Raw genomic sequence first — 24,914 nt, 5'->3', positions numbered from 1 at the left:
AATCTCTTCTCATCTTTGTGTGAGTGTGTTTGTGTTAGTGTGTGTGTGTGTGTGTGTGTGTGTGTGTGTGTGTGTGTGTGTGTGTGTGTGTCATGTCATTTCTTTTTAAATATGTCACGTGCACAAGTACAGTGAAATGCATTTCTTGCATGTGTGTGTGTGTATGTGTGCCTTTCTTTTTCTTGCATGTGGATGTGTGTGCGTTGCCTGAGCGCTTGTGTGTGTGGGTGCGTATGTGCACGTGCATGTGTGTGTATGTGTGTCGGGAAGAGGGGTTCTTCTTGACTTACATTAAGCTAATTATGTAAACCTTTATCCACATGTGATTCTTTGTTGATAAGAAATACAACACCGGGGGATTAAAATACCATATCTGTTTGTACCGTGTAGACAAATAAGACAGCAGAAGAGACAAAGGGGGTGATTCCACAGGACAATATGAAAAAATGCAGAATCCATGTAAATCCAAAACGAAGGAGGAGGAAGGGGGATCTTCAAAGGAGGGTAATCCCTGGTCATGCGGTGCATGTTGTTGTTTGACAGAACACAATAACCTAATTTCTCTCTCTCTCTCTCTCTCTCTCTCTCTCTCTCTCTCTCTCTCTCTCTCTCTCTCTCTCTCTCTCTCTCTCTCTCTCTCTCTCTCTCTCTCTCTCTCTCTCTCTGTCTCTCTCCAGAAGTCAAAGGAAAGGAAAGGCTGCTCTAACAAGCTAGAGAGTCTCTCTGACTGTCCCTCTGAGGAGGAGAAACAGCCTGAAGTAAAGAGATTTTAAAAACCAAAAACAGAACTAGCCTGTTACAGTGCATTCGGACCCCTTGACTTGTTCCACATTTTGTTACTTACTAGCCTTATTCTAAAATGTATTAAATACATGTTTTTCCTCATCAATCTACACACAATACCTCATAATGACAAAACAAAAACAGGTTATCAGAAATGTTTGCACATTTATAAAGCATAAAAACATAAATATTTACATACAGTGGCAAGAAAAGTGTGTGAACCCTTTGGAATTATCGGAATTTCTGCATAAATTGGTCAGCTAACCTGGAGTACAATCATTGAGACGAGATTGGTTAGAGCTGCCCTGCCCTCTAAAAAAAACACTGACAAAATTTGAGTTAGCTATTTACAAGAAGCATTGCCTGATGTAAACCATGCCTCGAACAATATAGATCTCAGAAGACCCAAGATTAAGAATTGTTGACTTGCGTAAAGCTGGAAAGGGTTACAAAATGATCTCTAAAAGCCTTGATGTTCATCAGTCCATGGTAAGACAAATTGCCTATACGTGGAGAAAGTTCAGCACTGTTGCTACTCTCCTTAGGAGTGGCCGTCCTGCAAAGATGACTGCAAGAGCACAGAGCAGAATGCTCAATGATGTTAAGAAGAATCCAAGTTTCAGCTAAAGACTGGAACATGCTAACATCTATGTTGACGAGTCTATGATACGTAAAACAATAAACAAGAATGGTGTTCATGGGGGGACACCATGGAAGAAGCCCCTGCTGTCCAAAAAAAACATTGCTGCATGTCTGAAGTTCACAAAAGAGCATCTGGAAGTTCCACAGCGCAACTGGCAAAATCTTCTGTGGACAGATGAATCTAAAGTTGAGTTGTTTAGAAGGATCAAACACTATGTGTGGAGAAAAAAAAGCACAGCACACAACATCTAAACCTCATCCCAACTGTAAAGTATGTTGAAGGGAGCATCATGGTTTGGAGCTGCTTTGCTGCCTCAGGGCCTGGACAGCTTGCTATCATCAACAGAAATTAATTCTCAAGTTTAAGAAGACATTTAGCAGGAGAATGTAAGGCTATCTGTCCGCCAATTGAAGCTCAGCAAACGTTGTGTGATGCTGCAGGACAACGACCCAAAACACAGAAGTAAAGCAAAAAACAGAATGGCTTCAACAGAAGAAAATACTCCTTCTGGAGTGGCCCAGTCAGAGTCCTGACCTCAACCCGATTGAGATGCTATGGCATGACCTCAAGAGAGCGGTTCCCACCAGACATCTCAAGAATATTGCTGAACTGAAACAGTTTTGTAAAGAGGAATGGTCCAAAATTCCTCCTGACCGCAGGTCTGATCCGCAACTACAGAAAACGTTTGGTTAAGGTTACTGCTGCCAAAGGAGGGTCAACCAGTTATTAAATCCAAGGGTTCACATACTTTTCCACTTTAATCACTGCCAAAGGTGCTTCACTAAAGTACTGAGTAAAGGGTCTGAATACTTATGTAAATGTGATATTTTAGTTTTTGATTTGTCATTATGGGGTGTTGTGTGTAGTATGATCAGGGTTGGGTAGGTTACTTTCTAAATGTAATCCTTTACAGTTACTAGTTACCTGTCCGAAATTGTAATCAGTAACGTAACCTTTTGATTACCTAAACTCAGTAATGTAATTTAGAGATATTAGAAGAAGACAAAAATGTATGTTACCAATTGAACAACATCTATTGCAGGATAAATCAATGTTAAAGTTTACATAGCTGGCCATATATGGATGTTACATTTTACTTTATGGGTTGGTTTTGTATACTTGTTCTAACCCATCGCCTTCTACTACATTAAATTATACCTTTACATTAATATATATATAATTTAAAGTCCAAAAATGGATGTAGCAACTACAGATTGCGCCTTTAAGTCTATAAAACGTGTGTGAGTTTGAGCATGTGTCCATTAGGCCTATGGATTTTTTTTTTTATCAGAATGAATTAGATTGAGCAATAAAAACCCCATTTTTATTCCATAGACTGGGATCCCCACTATGTAGCTGTTGCAAGAGTGCATATTTCACTGGCTGTCCACTGGTTTCAAAAACAATGATTGATAGGCACCTTAGAAGTGTGATTTACATCAATGTGCTATGTAGATATCAATAATAAGTGATATCCGTACTGCTGTAGACTACAGCACTGCTGTCATCCTTATCACCAAATGTTCATTCAAGTTGGATTATCTTTGGATGCCGACAGTAGTCGCACCATTGGAAGACATAGCTTGAACTGTAGCCTACAAAAGCCTATTCCTGCTCTTTTCCCGCGATCCATCAAACACATTTGGTGTGTCATCATAGTGGTCTCCTTGTGGTCAGACTCGCTCAGGTGGAACAAACTTAAACATGAGCCTTTTTTCAATGCTGATTTGAATGTCATTGAGAAAACAAACAACTGTCAAAGATGTTTTCCTGCAAACATCCTTACTGAATTTCAAAGTAATCCTCAAAAGTATCTGTAGTCCGATTACAATATTTTTGCAGGTAACATAACGGATTACAGTTTTTGTAATCCCTTACATGTAACGTAATCCGTTACTCCCCAACCCTGAGTATGATGAGGGGAAAAAAACAATTGAATCCATTTTAGAATAAGACTGTAACGTAACAAAATGTGGAAAAAGTCAAAGGGGTCTGAATACTTTCCATATGCACTTCATATGGCACATACAGTAGTTTCTCTGTATTGCACTGTGATGGCCATCTGGGTTTGATTTGGTTCCAACAACACCCATTTCACCTTTCTTGTCAGGGGCATACAGGGCTATATATACTGCACCAAACAGGACCAGGTATGAGTAGAGTGACAGAAATCAGAGTGGCAGAGACCAACAATCTGAGCAGACCAACCTGGACTGAGGGGTAGACGTAGCATAGTAAATGAAAATCCAGGACACTCAAATTAGCATGATATGTTACGTTTGGTATGGAATGTATTAATTTGTGGATGTCCATCATCCATTTTGTATGATACGAATTACAATTCATATGAAATGTTATGAATTACAATTAGTATGATATGCTACTAATTGCAATTCTTAGAACATGTTACGAATTACAATTTGTTGTTGCTAACGTTAGCTAGGTGGCTAGCTAGGCTAAGGGTTAAGGTTAGGGTTGATGTTACGACTTAGGTTAATGTGTTAAGGTTACGGTTAGGGGAAGTGTTAGCTAACATGCTAAGTAGTTAAAAAGTAGTAAGTAGTAGCAAAGTTGCTAATTAGCTAAAATTCTAAAGTTGTCCGTGATGATTTGAACACACAACTTTTGGATTGCTAGACGTTTGTAATATACAGTTACCCATCCACTCCGATCAACCACCCTCTTTTTGTTTTATCCTGAAGTAACCTTCTGTCTTATGTAACATACCATACTAATTTGAGTGTGTCGGATTTCATTTACTATGTCATGCCTAGTCTGTGAGACCAGGCTGAGCAGATAGACATCCAGATATTCTGTCTCTTGAACTCAAGTCAATATTATGAAGCAGGAAGCAGCCTCACTAGGCTTTCTCCTCTTCCCCCTGAGAGATGTAGGATCCTCCTAGCATGAACACAGATGTACACTCCTAGATAAGTGTTTCCTAGCTCAGATGAGCAGGATGATATTGTCACACTAACTTTGCACAATCTAAAACCCTTCATGCTTATTCAGAGTGTTTGATGACAAAGTCTGTGACGTGCTCTACAATTAACTCAAATTAGCATACATTTTACATTTGGCAATCTCAGATGAACATAAAATCAACAGGAACACACAGTGACCAATTGCAAAAACTTGTCCAAGAGCAGAAAATAACAGTCCTCAGTCCTCACTAAGATAAAACAGTTTCTCCTAAGCCATTTATCTAATTTAGCCACATTGTACGGACGTCGGACGGGTATGATAGAGTGGTGCGATGCGAATGCTAGCCTCCACGTGCCTCGCTGGGACACTCAGAATTGAAAATCTCTCTTCTTCAATTCTGTGTGCCCCACCCAGGCCTGTGGAGGCTCCCATTATCATCGCACCACTCTATCATACCCGTGAACTGGTGCGATGCATGAACTGGTGCGATGCATCATCACCAACAGGCTCATCTCGAACAGCTCTATAGCTAAACAGGGTCCTCTTCTAACAGAGAGAGCACTTTATGTGATTTATCACAAGCACTCCCATTGATCGGAACTATTAGAGGGCTGGAAAAAAGACCCAACTCGTTTTGGTCCATGGTGAGTGCTGCGAGGCACAATTGTCCAATCAGAGAAAATAACCTGTGGCTAGATGTATGTTATTTGATCAAAAGCTTATTTTCTCTCCTTAGTTACTGTAGCCCTTAGTTACTGTAGCCCTTAGTTACTGTAGCCCACAATAGGCTTTATACGTAATAATCATGATCATTAATTTAATGAAATTAATTGATTGATTGGTTTTCTTTCTCTGTCCAGGTGGCCGGTTGGACAACAGCAGCCATGTGATTGGGGGTGGCAGAGAGCAAAGAATGTCCAGGAGGTTCAGCTAAAGCAGCCCTGCAGTGAGAATCTCCCCCTCTGGCGCCTGTTCTTCATGAGGACCCGAAGATGACTGTCACCAGCCGGCAGTCCTTGAATGTCCTGACAGTCATCTTCCTCCTGCTGTCCACTGCAGGTAAGTTTGGTTTTATACACCTTTTTGTTATGGTGTGTGAGTGTGTGTTAAAGTATATAGTCTCTTCCCACAGTCGCCTGTGAGTCTGGCAAGTGAGACTGGTGTAAGACTGTCAAGGAACAGTATTCTGCATGGTAAAACATCAATGTTGATTACTGTAACTAATCTGCATTTGTGAAACTATGTCGGTAACTGTAATGCACATTATAAAACAACCTGAGGTTTGATAGTATGCAAATAACTTTTTTTTCGGTTTATGGTCTTTCAGCCTACAGGTTGAGGTTGTAAACGGAACATAAGAGCCAACCTGTTTACTGTAGTATCCTAAAATTGGATAGGTGTTAATGTAACTAACAACATGGCAATATTTACGACAGAGCCCTAACCAGATCCAGCTGTTTTCCCTCTAGTAAGGCTCAGACTGCCTTCCCCCTGGCCTGCTTCTCCTTTAAGTCTTGCATCATTAGAGGACTTTATGGTCCACTTCCAATGCTTAGGTGCTCTGCTTCCTTATTGCCAATTCACCCTCTTTATAACCGCAGACCCCTCCTTTATACCCATCCTTTAAATAAATGTTAAATATATAAAATAACAAATATATCCCGTGGTTTATGAGATCAGCTATAGGATCAGAATACCAGAAATGGATTTTGATGACATGATTTTGGCATAAATTAAGCTGTCATTTAAATGTCCTTTTGGGATTTATATGTGACCTTTATGAGTGACTGATTTGATTTATATATGTCTCCCTCTGTAATCATCTTATGTAACTAGGATTTTGATATAATTTTGATACGTTTTTAGAAAATGTACATGAACATGTCGTTTTTTTGTGAAATGAGAAGTGTATTTCTGATTTGAGTGCTGGCAAAAGTGGTATGTCAGAAACTGGAATGACCTACGTCTAGTTGTGAGAGATTAGTTAACAGATAAAGAAGGGTAATAAAATGAGACCGAAGAAAATGAACTGTTATCAAATCAAATCAAACTTTATTTGCCACATGCGCCGAATACAACAAGTGTAGACTTTACCGTGAAATGCTTACTTACAAGCCCTTAACCAACAGTGCAGTTCAAGAAGAAGAAAATATTTACCAAGTAGGCTAAAATTAAAAGTAGTAATAAAAAGTAATACAATAAGAATGACAATAACGAGGCTATATACAGGGGGCATCAGTACAGAGTCAGTTTGCAGGGGAACAGGCTAGTTGAGGTAATCTGTACACGTAGGTGGGGGCAAAGTGACTATGCATAGGTACCAAACAAACAGCGAGTAGCAGCAGTGTACAAAAGGGAGGGAGGGAGGGGGTAGAAGTAATTTGTCCAGTGGTGATTTTTATGAATTGTTCAGCAGTCTAATGGCTTGGGGGTAGAAGCTGTTGAGGAGCCTTTTGGTCCTAGACTCCGGTACCGCTCCGGTACCACTTGCCGTGCGGTAGCAGAGAAAACAGTCTATAACTTGGGTGACTGGAGTCTCTGACAATTTTATGGGCTTTCCTCTGTTAAATAGGTCCTGGATGGCAGGAAGCTTGGCCCCAGTGTTGTACTGGCCGTTCTCACTACCCTCCGTAGTGCCCTACGGTCAGATGCCAAGCAGTATCCATACCAGGTGGTGATGCAACCGGTCAGGATGCTCTCGATGGTGCAGCTGTAGAAACTTTGAGGATCTGGGGACCTATGCCAAATCTTTTCAGTCTCCTGAGGGGGAAAAGGTTTTGTCATGCCCTCTTCATGACCGTCTTGGTATGTTTGGACCATGATAGTTCATTGGTGATGTGGACACCACGGAACTTGAAACTCTCGACCCACTCCACTGCAGCCCCATCGATGTTAATGGGGGCCTGTTCGGCCCACCTTTTCCTGTAGTCCACTATCAGTTCCTTTGTCTTGCTCACATTGAGGGAGAGGTTGTTGTCCTGGACCCACACTGCCAGTTCTCTGACCTCCTCCCTATAGGCCGTCTGATCGTTGCTGGTGATCAGGCCTACCACTGTTGTGTCGTCAGCAAACTTAACAATGGTGTTGGAGTCGTGTTGGGCCACGCAGTTGTGGGTGAACAGGGAATACAGGAGGGGACTAAGTGCACACTCCTGAGGGGCCCCAGTGTTAAGGATTGGCGTGGCAGACATGTTGTTGCCAACTCTTACCACCTGGGGGTGGCATGTCAGGAAGTCCAGGATCCAGTTGCAGAGGAAGGTGTTTAGTCCCAGAGGAAGTGATGCTTAGCTTAGTGATGAGCTTCGTGGGCACTATGGTGTTGAACACTGAGTTGGAGTCAATGAACAGCCTTCTCACATAGGTTTTCCTCTTGTCCAGGTGAGAAAGGGCGGTGTGGAGTGTGATTGAGATTGCATCATCTGTGGATCTGTTGAGGCGGTATGCGAATTGGAGTGGGTCTAGGGTGTCCGGGGGGGTGTTGTTGATGTGAGCCATGACCAGCCTTTCAAAGCACTTCATGGCTACCGACGTGAGTGCCACGGGGCGGTAATCATTTAGGCAGGTTACCATCACTTCCTTGGGCACAGAGACTATGGTGGTCTGCTTGAAACATGTAGGTATTACAGACTCGGTCAGGGAGAGGTTGAAAATGTCAGTGAAGACACTTGACAGTTGGTCCACACATGCTTTGAGTACACGTCCTGGTAATCCGTCTGGCCCAGCGGCTTTGTGAATGTTGACCTATTTAAAGGTTTTGTTCACATTGGCTACCGAGAGCGTTATCACACAGTCATCCAGAACTGCTGGTTCTCTCGTGCGTGCTTCAGTGTTGCTTGCCTCTAAGCGAGCATAAAAGGTATTTAGCTCGTCTGGTAGGCTCGCATCACTGGGCAGCTCGTGTCTGGGTTTCCCTTTGTAGTCCGAAATAGTTTTCAAGCCCTGCCACATCCGACGACCGTCAGAGCCGGTGTAGTAGAATTCAATCTTAATCCTGTATTGACGCTTTGCTTGTTTGATGGTTCGTCTGAGGGCATAGGGCATTTCTGATTATCGTCCGGATTAGTTTCCCACTCCTTGAAAGCGGCAGCTCTAGCCTTTAGCTCGATGCAGATGTTGCCTTTAATTCATGGCTTCTGGTTGGGATATGTACGTACAGTCACTGTGGGGACGACATCATCGATGCACTTATTGATGAAGCTGATGACTGAGGTGGTATACTCCTCAATGCCATTCGATGAATCCTGGTACATATTCCAGTCTGTGCTAGCAAAACAGTCCTTTAGTGTAGCATCTGCGTCATCTGACCACTTCCGTATTGACCGAGTCATTGGTACTTCCTGCTTTAGTTTTTTCTTGTAAGCAGGAATCAGGAGGATACAATTATGGGGGAGAGCTTTGTATGCATCTTTGTGTGTGGAGTAAAGGTGGTCTAGGATTTGTCTTTTTTCCTGGTTGCATATGTGACATGCTGGTAAAAGTTGGTAAAACTGATTTAAGTTTGCCTGCATTAACGTTCCCGGCCACTAGGAGCGCCGCTTCTGGGTGATCATTTTCTTCTTTGCTTATGGCCTTATAGAGTTGGTTGAGAGCGGTCTTAGTGCCAGCTTCGTTTTGTGGTGGTAAATAGATGGCTACGAATAATACAGATGAGAACTATCTTGGTAGATAACGTGGTCTGCAGCTTCTCATAAGGTACTCTATCTCAGGCGAGTAATATCTCGAGACTTCTTTAATATTAGACATCGCGCACCAGCTGTTATTGACAAAAAGACACGTCTTACCAGAGGTAGCATCTCTGTTCTGCCGGTGCATGGAAAATCCCACTATCTCTATAATGTCCGTATCTTCATTCAGCCACATCTCGGCTAAACATAAGATGTAACAATTTTTAATGTCTCGTTGGTAGGTTAATCTTAATAGTAGGTCATCAGTTTTATTTTCCAATGATTGCACGTTAGCAAGAAGAATGGAAGGCATTGGGAGTTTACTCGTTTGGCTCCGGATTCTCAGAAGGATCCTCGATCTGCGTCCCCATTTCCGGCGTCTTTTCTTCACGCTAAAGGCGTGGATCTGGGCCCGTTCCAGTGAAAGCAGTATATCCTTCTCATCGGACTCGTTAAAGGAAAAAGTTTCTTCCAGTCCGCGGTGATTAATTGCTTTTCTGATGTCCAGAAGTTATTTTCGGTCATAAGAGACGGTAGCAGCAACATTATGTACACAATAAGTTAAATAATAAGTAATACAAAACGCAAAAAAATAACAAAATAGCACAATTGGTTGGAAGAATGTAAAACGTCAGCCATGTTCTTCAGCGCCATCTTAACTACTCTTATGAATGTTTACCAGCGTGCATCCATCTGAGTGAGAGCGTCTCTCCATACTATTAAACCTCAAGCTTCCTCTCTCCTCATTCTACTTCCCTGTTCAGCATGGACGCAGAAGCCTGAAAGTTTGAGAGAGTCGGAGGGAAGCCAATTCAAGCAATTTAGCCAATAAGCCAGCCAGTCCGCCAGTTATTCAGACGACCCTGAGTGAGGCACTGTCCCAAGCTCATTAGACCTGAGAGTGTTCTCCTCTTTCAAATGTCCCTGATTGGCCTGCTTGGCCTACATGGGATTGTAAAATACTTTTAACATCAGTGGCAGAAATATATAACCCCCTCCCTCCCTCCCCTTCCCCCCTCTAACTAAATCCCAGAAGGAACATTATTTTCCCTCTTAGCAGTGCAATTGTCTTGGCTCCATCGTGGAGAGGAAGAGCTCATAGTCTTAATACAGAGACATCCCCTTGTTCCAGTTCTGCTCCTCTGCCATTGTTTCTACAGGCAACACTCATTCCATATTGCTAGAAGGGCAATCTATCCCCAGCTATGCTATGGAGGACGTTTTTACCTCATGTTATCAACGGTAATAAAATGCGAAAGGATGCCAAATTGCCAGACCTGATTGGTTTTGATGGTGTCTGTCTAACAAGTAGTTTGGTTTTGGTCCACAGTGACATACTATGAGACAACTGTGATGAGCCCTGTAAATCTACACTCATTATCTCTGCTCTGTTGCTCTGACAGATAGGTAATTGGTGATCATCTACAATGAGTCCAGGCTACCAAATTATGTTTCCATGACTCCCATCACAGAGAAACCCCTCTCTGGTTGCCAGATTCAGAGATGAATAAATATCTGTTGATTTCTGCTTGGTTTTGCATAATTTGCACCGCAATAGAAATCACAAGCTAAATAATCTTCGATATATATTTTTTTAAATGATTATATAATTTTCCTTTTTTCAGGTCAACATCATAAACAAATTGTAGATATGTGCATACATTTAAATTCTAAAATGACACAAGGTAACATAAAATATGGCATTACCAACAAACACCAAAACAAAACAAAAACATGCAAAAACAATAAGAATGATACATTCCCTTTCAGTTCTCTGCTCTTAATTTTTCATTACTTACATTTTTTTAAATAAAATTAATTAACCTTATTATTTTCCTTACATGCCTTTAATAATCTGACTGTCGCAAAATACGTGGCTGTAGCATGTAAAATATCAAATACCCCTACCAGAGTATATAAAATTGTATAAAATGATTATTTTATACAAGAAAGCGACCAGGGTCCGGTTGACCCATAGATTCATATAATTCTTATATTGACATTTCTTAGGGTATCTGCAAGATTAGGGGAAGAGATAGCAAAAAGAGGTCCCATATTGTATAGAAATCGCCTTCCTTGTTCCTAAATATAGCACAAATGTTTTTTAGTACCACCAATTTATTGTTGGTGGCTGGTCTTTTATCCAGTTAAGGACAAGGCATTTGCTTGTCACAAAGAGTAATTTTTTAAGTTCCCGAGAAAACCCAATACAAATAGCTATGGGTCCATTCTTATAGAATATATGAACATGTCCCCCAGCTCCGTTTTGAAATTTGCCCAGAACTTTTTAATTAATGGGCAAGTCCAAAACAGGCAAGCTGAATCATGACGGTCTCAATCACTATAATCCATTTATCAGATTTGTAAAGTAATTCTAGAAAAGTGCTTGCCAAGAAGACAGTACCTTCATCCTCCGACTGTCTTTCTCTTCTCCACAGCTCTATCAGCTCATTTCAGAGTGTGTGAACCATACTCCGACCACAAGGGGCGCTATCACTTTGGTTTCCACTGCCCTCGCCTTTCTGACAACAAGACCTACATGTTCTGCTGTCACCACAACAACACAGCCTTCAAGTACTGCTGCAACGAGACTGAGTTCCAGACGGTCATGCAGGTCAATATGACTACCACCACAGACGGCTTCAAACACAAGTGAGTCATATTCAGGTTTTAGTAGTGAATATATAGAGTAGTACTTTTCCTTATCTGTTAGTAAGCTAATTATTGCGATTCTATGATACGGTTTAATGTTATTATAAAATGGTACTAACACTCGCTTGAGTGAATATCTAAAGAACATGTCAAAAGTTTATCTGTAAGGAAACGACCAACAGTTTCATACTCAAGATTTAGACATTTCAAAGACTTTTGCGCAGAGAAAAAAAGCCCTGGCCTTTAAATGTTAGTGATTTATAAGCTGTTGGCTCCCTCGTCAATATCCCACTCATTGACACCATTTGCCTGGTGCTCAAAGGGCACGTTGACATTGATCTTCTCCTACTGTATAGAGAGAATCACAACCAAAGTAAAAGAGCTGAAGCTTTGTTACTGAGTTTGTGAGTGGGCTGCAGGCGGATGCCATCTCTCAGCAGAGATGGTTATAGTACTTGAGTGTATTGTCTTATTCTATACTATTAAAAACAAAACATATTGTTTTAAGTGAGAGGTAGGCATTGGTCAGAAGCCAAAAAAGGAAATTCACATGAGCACCACAATACGTACTTCACCCATGCTCTACCAAGGTTTTCCAGCACACAGCTTTGACCTCCTACAGTATCTCTGTTGGTCTATTGTACTTCAGACTATTTGTAAGCAGGTTGCTTAGGATTCAAACCTTCTCAAATAGCCTAAGTCCTACTCTTAGAGGAGGTGCTCCCACAATAATGTGATTTGTACCGCATACAAGGTAATGTATTGCATTCTTCCCACCCCAAACAAAACATTATCCCATTCCACTACCTTTTCAAGCTTTTTTTATGATATGAAAGCAAGCTTTGCTTTTATACTTACAACCACCAGGCTTGATTGAGTGAGCTGTTTTGTTTGTAGTAATGTGGTGCCTGCCTGTATTTCCTTAAACTTTTATTTTAACAATACATTCAATGAAAAATAAATATATTTTTTGGCAAATATAAAAACAGGAGGTGGTGTGTTCAACACAGTCACTCATATAGATATTGTATAGAGGTCTATAGAGCCTGTCTACATTCCTGATTTCTGTTACCATTAGCTTACCTGTGTAATATTAACATAAACTCAGAACCAGTTGATTTTTAAACATGGTCCTGTTTTATCAATTGATGTGCTGAACAGTTCATTACCTCTGTCAAATTACTGTGATTTATGTTTATTTTAGCAATAAAGATGATGACGCTTCAATAATACACATTTACAATAGGCCTATATCTAAAGATACTTACAGCCTAATGTATGTACCTTACCAGTCAAAGTTTGGACACACCTACTCATTCAAGGGTTTTTCTTTATTTTTTTATATTTTCTACATTGTAGAATAATAGTGAAGACAACAAAACTATGAAAAAACACATATGGATCATGTAGTAACATAAAAACTGTTAAACAAATCAAAATATATTTTAAATTTTAGATTCTTCAAAGTAGCCATCCTTTGCCTTGATGACAGCTTTGCACACTCTTGCCATTCCATCAACCAGCTTCATGAGGAATGCTTTTCCAACATTCTTGAGGGAGTTCCCATATATGCTGAGCACTTGTTGACTGCTTTTCCTTCACTTTGCGGTCCAACTCATCCCAAACCATCTCAATTGAGTTGAGGTCGGGTGATTGTGGAGGCCAGGTCATCTGATGCAGCACTCTATCACTCTCCTTCTTGGTCAGATAGCCCTTACACAGCCTGGAGGTGTGTTTTGGGTCGTTGTCCTTTTGAAAAGCAAATTATAGTCCCACTAATCACAAACCACATGGGATGGCGTATCGCTGCAGAATGCTTTGGTAGCCATGCTGGTTAAGTGTGCCTTACATTCTAAATTAATCACTGACAGTGTCACCAGCAAAGCACCCCCACACCATCATGCCTCCTCCTCCATGCTTCACGGTGGGAACCACACATGCAGAGATCATCCGTTCACCTACTCTGCGTCTCACAAAAATTATATTTTTACATTACATTTAAGTCATTTAGCAGACGCTCTTATCCAGAGCGACTTACAAAATGGTGCATTCACCTTATGATATCCAGTGGAACAACCACTTTACAATAGTGCATCTAAATCTTTTAAGGGGGGGGGGGTTAGAAGGATTACTTTATCCTATCCTAGGTATTCCTTAAAGAGGTGGGGTTTCAGGTGTCTCCGGAAGGTGGTGATTGACTCCGCTGTCCTGGCGTCGTGAGGGAGCTTGTTCCACCATTGGGGTGCCAGAGCAGCGAACAGTTTTGACTGGGCTGAGCGGGAACTGTGCTTCCTCAGAGGTAGGGGGCCAGCAGGCCAGTGGTGGATGAACGCAGTGCCCTTGTTTGGGTGTAGGGCCTGATCAGAGCCTGAAGGTATGGAGGTGCCGTTCCCTTCACAGCTCCGTAGGCAATCACCATGGTCTTGTAGCGGATGCGAGCTTCAACTGGAAGCCAGTGGAGAGAGCGGAGGAGCGGGGTGACGTGAGAGAACTTGGGAAGGTTGAACACCAGACGGGCTGCGGCGTTCTGGATGAGTTGTAGGGATTTAATGGCACAGGCAGGGAGCCCAGCCAACAGCGAGTTGCAGTAATCCAGACGGGAGATGACAAGTGCCTGGATTAGGACCTGCGCCGCTTCCTGTGTGAGGCAGGGTCGTACTCTGCGAATGTTGTAGAGCATGAACCTACAGGATCGGGTCACCGCCTTGATGTTAGTGGAGAACGACAGGGTGTTGTCCAGGATCACGCCAAGGTTCTTAGCACTCTGGGAGGAGGACACAAGGGAGTTGTCAACCGTGATGGCGAGATCATGGAACGGGCAGTCCTTCCCCGGGAGGAAGAGCAGCTCCGTCTTGCCGAGGTTCAGCTTGAGCTGGTGATCCGTCATCCACACTGATATGTCTGACAGACATGCAGAGATGTGATTCGCCGCCTGGTTATCAGAAGGGGGAAAGGAGAAGATTAATTGTGTGTCGTCTGCATAGCAATGATAGGAGAGACCATGTGAGGATATGACAGAGCCAAGTGACTTGGTGTATAGCGAGAATAGGAGAGGGCCTAGAACAGAGCCCTGGGGGACACCAGTGGTGAGAGTGCATGGTGCGGAGACAGATTCTCGCCACGCCACCTGGTAGGAGCGACCTGTCAGGTAGGACGCAATCCAAGCGTGGGCCGCGCCGGAGATGCCCAACTCGGAGAGGGTGGAGAGGAGGATCTGATGGTTCACAGTATCAAAGGCAGCAGATAGGTCTAGAAGGATGAGAGCAGAGGAGAGAGAGTTAGCTTTAGCAGTGCGGAGAGCCTCCGTGACACAGAGAAGAGCAGTCTCAGTTGAATGCCCAGTCTTGAAACCTGACTGATTAGGATCAAGAAGGTCATTCTGAGAGAGATAGCAGGAGAGCTGGCCAAGGACGGCACGTTCAAGAGTTTTGGAGAGAAAAGAAAGAAGGGATACTGGTCTGTAGTTGTTGACATCGGAGGGATCGAGTGTAGGTTTTTTTCAGAAGGGGTGCAACTCTCGCTCTCTTGAAGACGGAAGGGACGTAGCCAGCGGTCAAGGATGAGTTGATGAGCGAGGTGAGGAAGGGGAGAAGGTCTCCGGAAATGGTCTGGAGAAGAGAGGAGGGGATAGGGTCAAGTGGGCAGGTTGTTGGGCGGCCGGCCGTCACAAGACGCGAGATTTCATCTGGAGAGAGAGGGGAGAAAGAGGTCAAAGCACAGGGTAGGGCAGTGTGAGCAGGACCAGCGGTGTCGTTTGACTTAGCAAACGAGGATCGGATATCGTCAACCTTCTTTTCAAAATGGTTGACGAAGTCATCCGCAGAGAGGGAGGAGGGGGGGGGGGGGGAGGAGGATTTAGGAGGGAGGAGAAGGTAGCAAAGAGCTTCCTAGGGTTAGAGGCAGATGCTTGGAATTTAGAGTGGTAGAAAGTGGCTTTAGCAGCAGAGACAGAAGAGGAGAATGTAGAGAGGAGTGAGTGAAAGGATGCCAGGTCCGCAGGGGAGGCGAGTTTTCCTCCATTTCCGCTCGGCTGCCCGGAGCCTTGTTCTGTGAGCTCGTAGTGAGTCGTCGAGCCACGGAGCAGGAGAGGAGGACCGAGCCGGCCTGGAGGATAGGGGACAGAGAAAATCAAAGGATGCAGAAAGGGAGGAGAGGAGGGTTGAGGAGGCAGAATCAGGAGATAGGTTGGAGAAGGTTTGAGCAGAGGGAAGAGATGATAGGATGGAAGAGGAGAGAGTAGCGGGAGAGAGAGAGCGAAGGTTGGGACGGCGCAATACCATCCGAGTAGGGGCAGAGTGAGAAGTGTTGGATGAGAGCGAGAGGGAAAAGGATACAAGGTAGTGGTCGGAGATTTGGAGGGGAGTTGCAATGAGATTAGTGGAAGAACAGCATCTAGTAAAGATGAGGTCAAGCGTATTGCCTGCCTTGTGAGTAGGGGGGGAAGGTGAGAGGGTGAGGTCAAAAGAGGAGAGGAGTGGAAAGAAGGAGGCAGAGAGGAATGAGTCAAAGGTAGACGTGGGGAGGTTAAAGTCACCCAGAACTGTGAGAGGTGAGCCATCCTCAGGAAAGGAACTTATCAAGGCGTCAAGCTCATTGATGAACTCTCCAAGGGAACCTGGAGGGCGATAAATGATAAGGATGTTAAGCTTGAAAGGGCTGGTAACTGTGACAGCATGGAATTCAAATGAGGAGATAGACAGATGGGTCAGGGGAGAAAGAGAGAATGTCCACTTGGGAGAGATGAGGATTCCAGTGCCACCACCCCGCTGGCTCGATGCTCTAGGGGTATGCGAGAACACGTGGGCAGACGAAGAGAGAGCAGTAGGAGTAGCAGTGTTATCTGTGGTAATCCATGTTTCCGTCAGCGCCAGGAAGTCTAGGGACTGGAGGGTAGCATAGGCTGAGATGAACTCAGCCTTGTTGGCTGCAGACCGGCAGTTCCAGAGGCTGCCGGAGACCTGGAACTCCACGTGGGTCGTGCGCGCTGGGACCACCAGGTTAGAGTGGCAGCGGCCACGCGGTGTGAAGCGTTTGTATGGCCTGTGCAGAGGGGAGAGAACAGGGATAGACAGACACAGTTGACAAGCTACAGAAGTGTTGTTTCTTGTATTATTGTCTCTTGTGTCTTTAGAGAACTGTTTCACTTTGATATCCTTTTTCTTCTGTCCTGATTTTCTCTTTCTTTTCTTCTGTTAACTAGATATTCTTTGTTGTTCTTCGTTAGCTAGCTAGCTTCTTCCAAAAGAGTCCCTAGCAACTGCTTAGCAACTGGTAAACAATTCAGCTTGCTAAGATAACTACAATTTTATGAAAAATAGTTATTTTTCAAAAGCCTATCTTCTTTGTTTGTTGCTTGTTTTTTCTCCTATTCAGTCTTGCAGTTTTCTTTTGCTTTTTTCCGATGTACTTCACTCTAAAAACCATGTAAATCTCCAATTTGGACTCATCAGACCAAAGGAAAGATTTCCACCAGTCTAATGTCCATTGCTCGTGTTTCTTGGACCAAGCAAGTTTCTTCTTATTATTGGTGTCCTTAAGTAGTGGTTTCTCTGCAGAAATTTGACCATGAAGGCCTGATTCAGTCAGTCTCTTCTGAACAGTTGATGTTGAGATTAGAGGTTGGCCGATTATGATTTTTTTTTTCAACGCCAATACAGATACCGATTATTGGAGGACCAAAAAAGCAGTTACCAATTAATCGGCCAATTTTTTAAATTTTTCATTTATTTTATTTGTGATAATGACAATTACAACAATACTGAATGAACACTTACTTTAACTTAATATAATACATCAATAAAATCTATTTAGCCTCAAATAAAAAATGAAACACAATAATGAAACATGTTCAATTTGGTTTAAAAAATGCAAAAACAAAGTGTTGGAGAAGAAAGTAAAAGTGCAATATGTGCCATGTAAGAAAGCTAATGTTTAAGTTTCTTGCATGAGAACATATGAAAGCTGGTGGTTCCTTTTAACGAGTCTTCAATATTCCCAGGTAAGAAGTTTTAGGTTGTAGGTATTATAGGAATTATAGGAATTATAGGACTATTTCTCTCTATACGATTTGTATTTCATATACCTTTGACTATTGGATGTTCTTATAGGCACTTTAGTATTGCCAGTGTAACAGTATAGCTTCCGTCCCTCTCCTCGCTCCTACCTGGGCTCGAACCAGGAACACATCGACAACAGCCAGCCTCGAAGCAGCGTTACCCATGCAGAGCAAGGGGAACAACTACTCCAAGTCTCAGAGCGAGTGACGTTTGAAACGCTATTAGCGTGCACCCCGCTAACTAGCTAGCCATTTCACATCGCTTACTCCAGCCTAATCTTGGGAGTTGATAGGCTTGAAGTCATAAACAGCGCAATGCTTGAAGCACAGCGAAGAGCTGCTGGCAAAACGCACGAAAGTGCTGTTTGAATGAATGCTTACGAGCCTGCTGCTGCCTACCACAGCTCAGTCAGACTGCTCTATCAAATCATAGACTTAATTATAATATAATAAACACACAGAAATACGAGCCTTAGGTCATTAATATGGTCGAATCCGGAAACTATCATCTCGAAAACAAAACGTTTTTCCTTTCAGTGAAATACAGAATCGTTCTGTATTTTATCTAACGGGTGGCATCCCTAAGTCAAAATATTCCTGTTACATTGCACAACCTTCAATGTTATGTCATAATTACGTAAAATTCTGGCAAATTAGTTCGCAACGAGCCAGGCGGCCCAAACTGTTGCATATACCCTGACTCTGCGTGCAATGAACGCAAGAGAAGTAACACAATTTCACCTGGTTAATATTGCCTGCTAACCTGGATTTCTTTTAGCTAAATATGCAGGTTTAAAAATATATACTTCTGTGTATTGATTTTAAGAAAGGCATTGATGTTTATGGTTAGGTACAGTCGTGCAACGATTGTGCTTTTTTCACAAATGCGCTTTTGTTAAATCATCCCCCGTTTGGCGAAGTTGGCTGTCTTTGTTAGGAAGAAATAGTCTTCACAGTTACCAACGAGCCAGGCGGCCCAAACTGAAGCATATACCCTGACTCTGTTGCAAGAGAAGTGACACATTTTCCCTAGTTAAAAGAAATTCATGTTAGCAGGCAATATTAATAACTAAATATGCAGGTTTAAAAATATATACTTGTGTATTGATTTTAAGAAAGGCATTGATGTTTATGGTTGGAGCAATGTGTACCTAAGCGATTATATGCAACGCAGGACAGGCTAGATAAACTAGTAATATCATAAACCATCTGTAGTTAACTAGTGATTATGATTGATTGATTGATTGTTTTTTATAAGATAAGTTTAATGCTAGCTAGCAACTTACCTTGGATTCTTACTGCATTCGCGTAACAGGCAGGCTCCTCATGGAGTGCAATGTAAAGCAGGTGGTTAGAGCGTTGGACTAGTTAACCGTAAGGTTGCAAGATTGAATCCCCGTGCTGACAAGGTAAAAATCTGTCGTTCTGCCCCTGAACAAGGCAGTTAACCCACCGTTCCTAGGCCGTCATTGAAAATAAGAATGTGTTCTTAACTGACTTGCCTAGTTAAATAAAGGTGTAAAAAAAAAAAAAAGAATCGGCCAAATCGGCGTCCAAAAATACGGATTTCTGATTGTTATGAAAACTTGAAATCGGCCCTAATTAATCGGCCATTCCGAATAATCGGTCGACCTCTAGTTCAGATGTCTGTTACTTGAACTCTGTGAAGCATTTATTTGGGCTGCAATTTCTGAGGCTGGTAACTCTAATGAACTTATCCTCTGCCGCAGAGGTAACTCTGGGTCTTCCTTTCCTGTGGTGGTCTGCATGAGAGACAGTTTCATCATAGCGCTTGATGGTTTTTGCAACTGCATTTGAAGAAACTTTCAATGTTCTTGAAATGGTCCACATTGGCTGACCTTCATGTCCTAAAGTAATGATGAGCTGTCATTTCTCTTTGCTTATTTGAGCTGTTCTTGCCATAATATGGACTTGGTCTTTTAACAAATAGGGCTATCTTCTGTAAACCACCCCTACCTTGTCAAAACACAACTGATTGGCTCAAACGCATTAAGAAGGAAAGAAATTAACAGGCAAACCTGTTAATTGAAACTACCTCATGAAGCTGGTTGAGAGAATGCCAAGAGTGTGCAAAGCTGTCATCTTGGCAAAGGGTGGCTACTTTGAAGAATCTCAAATATAAAATATTTTGATTTGTTTAATACTTTTTGGGTACTACATGATTCCATATGTGTTATTTCATAGGTTTGAAGTCTTCACTATTATTCTAAAATGTGGAAAATAGTAAAATAAAGAAAAACCCTTGAATGACTAGGTGTGTCCAAACTTTTGACTGGTACCTTATATATATATATATATATATATATATATATATATATATATATATATATATATATATATATATATATATATATATATATATATATATACATAATTTTAATAGCAGAACACTGTAAAGTCCATTATCCCTCTGAAGAGTATGAATTAAGCTGTTTGAATCAACCTGCCTACACATTATTGGAAGTACAAAAGACCAAAAATAGCTACTGTAGTAGGTCAAAGCTGTGTGCTGGAAAACATTGGTAGAGTGGAGTATGCATTGTGGTGCTCATGTAAATTTCCTTTCTTTTACTGCTTCAGACCAATGCCTATTTCTCACTTAAAACTTGTTTTTTACACTCTACGTTGATTATACATTATAATACAGTAAAACACAGCAATGAAAGTCAAGTTAAAGTACACAATAATGACAAATGGCAACAGGAATAATGTAGTTATTAGTTTTTATTTAATATTAACAGATGATTTTCCAGAGGGAACTGAAAAAACAGAAACCCGTATAAGCCAATATGGAGTAAACTGGGGGAAAAATCCCTGATCTCCTTTAACAAGACAATCGAGAAAGCTCCTAGAAAATACACAAAATAATCAACATGTACACAATAGCTATTTACATGAATATGTACTTTAAAGATTACAGGTAATGTAGTACTTCTTCAGTAAACAATAGTGAGTTATTACAAAATCTACAATTTACAATCAAACAAACATTAACCTCTATGGGCTAGGTGGGACGCTTGCGTCCCACCTACTCAACAGCCAGTGTAATCCCGTGGCGCGATATTGAAATACCTCAAAAATGCAAAAACTTCAATTTTTCAAACATATGACTATTTTACACCATTTTAAAGACAAGACTCTCGTTAATCTAACCACACTGTCCGATTTCAAAAAGGCTTTACAACGAAAGCAAAACATTAGATTATGTCAGCAGAGTACCCAGCCAGAAATAATCAGACACCCATTTTTCAAGCTAGCATATAATGTCACATAAACCCAAACCACAGCTAAATGCAGCACTAACCTTTGATGATCTTCATCAGATGACAACCCTAGGACATTATGTTACACAATACATGCATGTTTTGTTCAATCAAGTTCATATTTATATCAAAAAACAGCTTTTTACATTAGCATGTGACTAGCATGTGACTAGCATTCCCACCGAACACTGCCGGTGAATTTACTAAATTACTCACGATAAACGTTCACAAAAAACATAACAATTATTTTAAGAATTATAGATACAGAACTCCTCTATGCACTCGATGTGTCCGATTTTGAAATAGCTTTTCGTTGAAAGCACATTTTGCAATATTCTCAGTAGATAGCCCGGCATCACAGGGCTAGCTATTTAGACACCCAGCAAGTTTAGCACTCACCAAAGTCAGATTTACTATAAGAAAAATGTTATTACATTTACATTTACATTTAAGTCATTTAGCAGACGCTCTTATCCAGAGCGACTTACAAATTGGTGCATTCACCTTATGATATCCAGTGGAACAACCACTTTACAATAGTGCATCTAAATCTTTTAAGGGGGGGGTTAGAAGGATTACTTTATCCTATCCTAGGTATTCCTTAAAGAGGTGGGGTTTCAGGTGTCTCCGGAAGGTGGTGATTGACTCCGCTGTCCTGGCGTCGTGAGGGAGCTTGTTCCACCATTGGGGAATTATTATTAATTATTACCTTTGCTGTTCTTCGTCAGAATGCACTCCCAGGACTTCTACTTCAATAACAAATGTTGGTTTGGTCCCAAATAATCCATTGTTATATCCAAATAGCGGCGTTTTGTTCGTGCGTTCAAGACACTATCCGAAAGGGTAAATAAGGGTGACGAGCATGGCGCATTTCGTGACAAAAAAATTCTAAATATTCCATTACCGTACTTCGAAGCATGTCAACCGCTGTTTAAAATCAATTTTTATGCAATTTTTCTCGTAAAAAAGCGATAATATTCCGACCGGGAATCTGCGTTTAGGTAAAAAGAGGAAAGAAAATAAAGCACGGGGTCGACTCGTGCACGCGTCTAAGCCCATTGTCCTCTGATCGGCCACTTACCAAACGCGATAATGTGTTTCAGCCAGAGGCTGCCTCGATATCATTCTGCTTTTTCCCGGGCTCTGAGAGCCTATGGGAGCCGTAGGAAGTGTCACGTTACAGCAAAGATCCTCAGTCTTCAATAAAAAGAGCCAAGATGAACAACAACTTGTCAGACAGGCCACTTCCTGTTCAGAATCTTCTCAGGTTTTTGCCTGCCATATGAGTTCTGTTATACTCACAGACACCATTCAAACAGTTTTAGAAACTTTAGGGTGTTTTCTATCCAAAGCCAATAATTATATGCATATTCTAGTTACTGGGCAGGAGTAGTAACCAGATTAAATCGGGTACGTTTTTTATCCGGCCGTGTCAATACTGCCCCCTAGCCCTAACAGGTTAATCAGATGTAGTAAACTTTGTACATACAATTTATGGATGGCCACAATTGCTCTTGATGATGTATTGGGCTATGCAGGCTCTCTTGTTCAAGCCCAGTTCTACCACAACTGATTCAACTATTCAAGGTCTCGATGAACAGCTGAGTAGTAGAATCAAGTGTGGTAGCACTGGGATTGAACAAAAAAGCCTGCATAACCCTGTGGCTCTTCAATAGCAATTTTGTTAACTCCTGATACACAAACTGTGACAAATTAGACAAAAACAAAACAAATCTGACATTGGATAGGCGCTCTAAGTCCTTTAGCTACAAATGTTCTTAGTAATGATATACACGGCGGTCCAGCTCCAGTAAAAGAGCACACATTCCCAGATGTATAAATATGAAAACAGTTGGGAGTACTCACAGATTTGGAACAGAACATACATAAGTGCTACTGACAGTGTTTGATGTCCTGTAGCATAAATTGTTTGTCAGCTTCTCAAATGACAGAAAGTGGCACCTGAAAAGGAGAAAACATTACAACTTGTGCTACTTATCGCATGCATTTGTACCGTAGGGAGGGCGGGCATCTGACGGATGAGGGCAACAGATGCCTTCCTTGAGAGTTGGTCACTCTACCGTTCTCTCCTCCGTAGTACTAATGCTAGTGCACGCCACACTTCCTGTTCCTTGCCACTCAACGACGCCCAACGAACCCAAATCGAACAACCGAACAAAATCCATCATTTTAAACTAGAGATATTTGTTTTTTTTGCATGGGCTGCATCTCAATCCACCACATCCGCATATGTCGGCCTTACCCATCTGCGGTGGAAGGTGGCCAAGCTACAGTGATGGTTGTCAGACCATGAGACCGAAAATCTGTCTTCTCATGAAAACGTCTGTAGTGTCCGAACGGTTTGGACTATAAAATAATATGACCACTCTATGGAAAAATTTGACGTTTTGCTCTACAACCCCCACAAGTGTCATGGGACTCATCTGAAGCTAACCCATACAAATGAATGGGAGTATGGAGGTAGTTTTGTGCCAACAAAAATAAGGGGTTAAATATGTGACCAAAAATATATCCTGAGCTTTCTTATGTCTCCTAGAAATAGGACAGACCATAGCTGCAAGAAGTAGTTTGGGTGTGGGGGTGCTGCAGAATTTTTTTTTTGCCCCCACTGAAGGCGTCAATATCGGCTAATTCAGGACTAGTAAAGGCCCAGTGAAAACAAAATTCGCTAAATGTAATTGAGCGTTTACCAGCGTTTGTAACTTGAGTCTGATAATTATCTATACAAAACAGTTAATCTGATAATAATTGTGGAATATAAAATACTTGTTTGATACAGAGTTTACATACACCTTAGCCAAATACATTTAAACTCAGTTTTTCAAAATTCCTGACATTTTCTCAGAGTAAAAATTCCCTGTCTTAGGTCAGTTAGGATCACCACTTTATTTTAAGAATGTGAAATGTCAGAATAATAGTAGAGAGAATTATTTATTTCAGCTTTTATTTCTTTCATCACATTCCCAGTGGGTCAGAAGTTTACATACACTGAATTAGTATTTGCCTTTAAATTGTTTAACTTGTGTCAAACGTTTCGGGTAGCCTTCCACAAGCTTCCCACAATAAGTTGGGTGAATTTTGGCCCATTCGTCCTGACAGAGCTGTTGTAACTGAGTCAGGTTTGTAGGCCTCCTTGCTCGCACATGCTTTTTCAGTTCTGCCCACACATTTTCAATAGGATTGAGGTCAGGGCTTTGTGATGGCCACTCCAATACCTTGACTTTGTTGTCCTTAAGCCATTTTACCACAACTTTGGAAGTATGCTTGGGGTCATTGTCCATTTGGAAGACCCATTTGCGACCAAGCTTGAACTTCCTGACTGATGTCTTGAGATGTTGCTTCAATATATCCACATAATTGTCCATCCTCATGATGCCATCTATTTTGTAAAGTGCACCAGTCCCTCCTGCAGCAAAGCACCCCCACAACATTATGCTGCCACCCCCGTGCTTCACGGTCGGGATGGTGTTCTTTGGCTTGCAAGCCTCCCCCATTTTCCTACAAACATAACGATGGTTATTATTGCCAAACAGTTCTATTTTTGTTTCATCAGACCAGAGGATATTTCCCCAAAAACTACGATCTTTGTCCCCATGTGCATTTGCAAACCGTAGTCTGGCTTTTTTCTGGCAGTTTTGGAGCAGTGGCTTCTTCCTTGCTGAGCGGCCTTTCAGGTTATGTCGATATAGGATTCGTTTTACTGTGGATATAGATACTTTTGTAGCTGTTTCCTCCAACATCTTCACAAGGTCCTTTGCTCTTGTTCTGGGATTGATTTGCACTTTTCACACCAAAGTACGTTCATCTCTAGGAGACAGAACGCATCTCCTTCCTTAGCAGTATGACGGCTGCATGGTCCCATGGTGTTTATACTTGCGTACTATTGT

At 41.8% G+C, this 24,914-nt stretch overlaps 1 protein-coding gene across 2 annotated transcripts in view; it reads left to right on the top strand.

The window, feature by feature from the left end:
- Nucleotides 1-24,914, top strand: part of shisal1b (shisa like 1b) — a 67,969-nt gene that overhangs the window by 29,859 nt on the left and 13,196 nt on the right. For both annotated transcript variants that reach the window (XR_006757007.1, XM_014124478.2), the window contains exons 2-3: nucleotides 5,212-5,410; nucleotides 11,454-11,667. Coding sequence is in view for 1 of the 2 variants with exons in the window: in XM_014124478.2 (XP_013979953.1) it covers nucleotides 5,344-5,410; nucleotides 11,454-11,667 (281 nt within the window). In the remaining variant the exon portion in view is untranslated. The remainder of the gene's footprint in view (nucleotides 1-5,211; nucleotides 5,411-11,453; nucleotides 11,668-24,914) is intronic.

Source organism: Salmo salar, chromosome ssa10 (genome assembly GCF_905237065.1).
Source record: "Salmo salar chromosome ssa10, Ssal_v3.1, whole genome shotgun sequence".
NCBI classification, from domain to species: Eukaryota; Metazoa; Chordata; class Actinopteri; order Salmoniformes; family Salmonidae; genus Salmo; species Salmo salar.
Note: the sequence above shows the minus strand (reverse complement) of the source record. Positions and strands in the feature narration are given on the sequence as shown.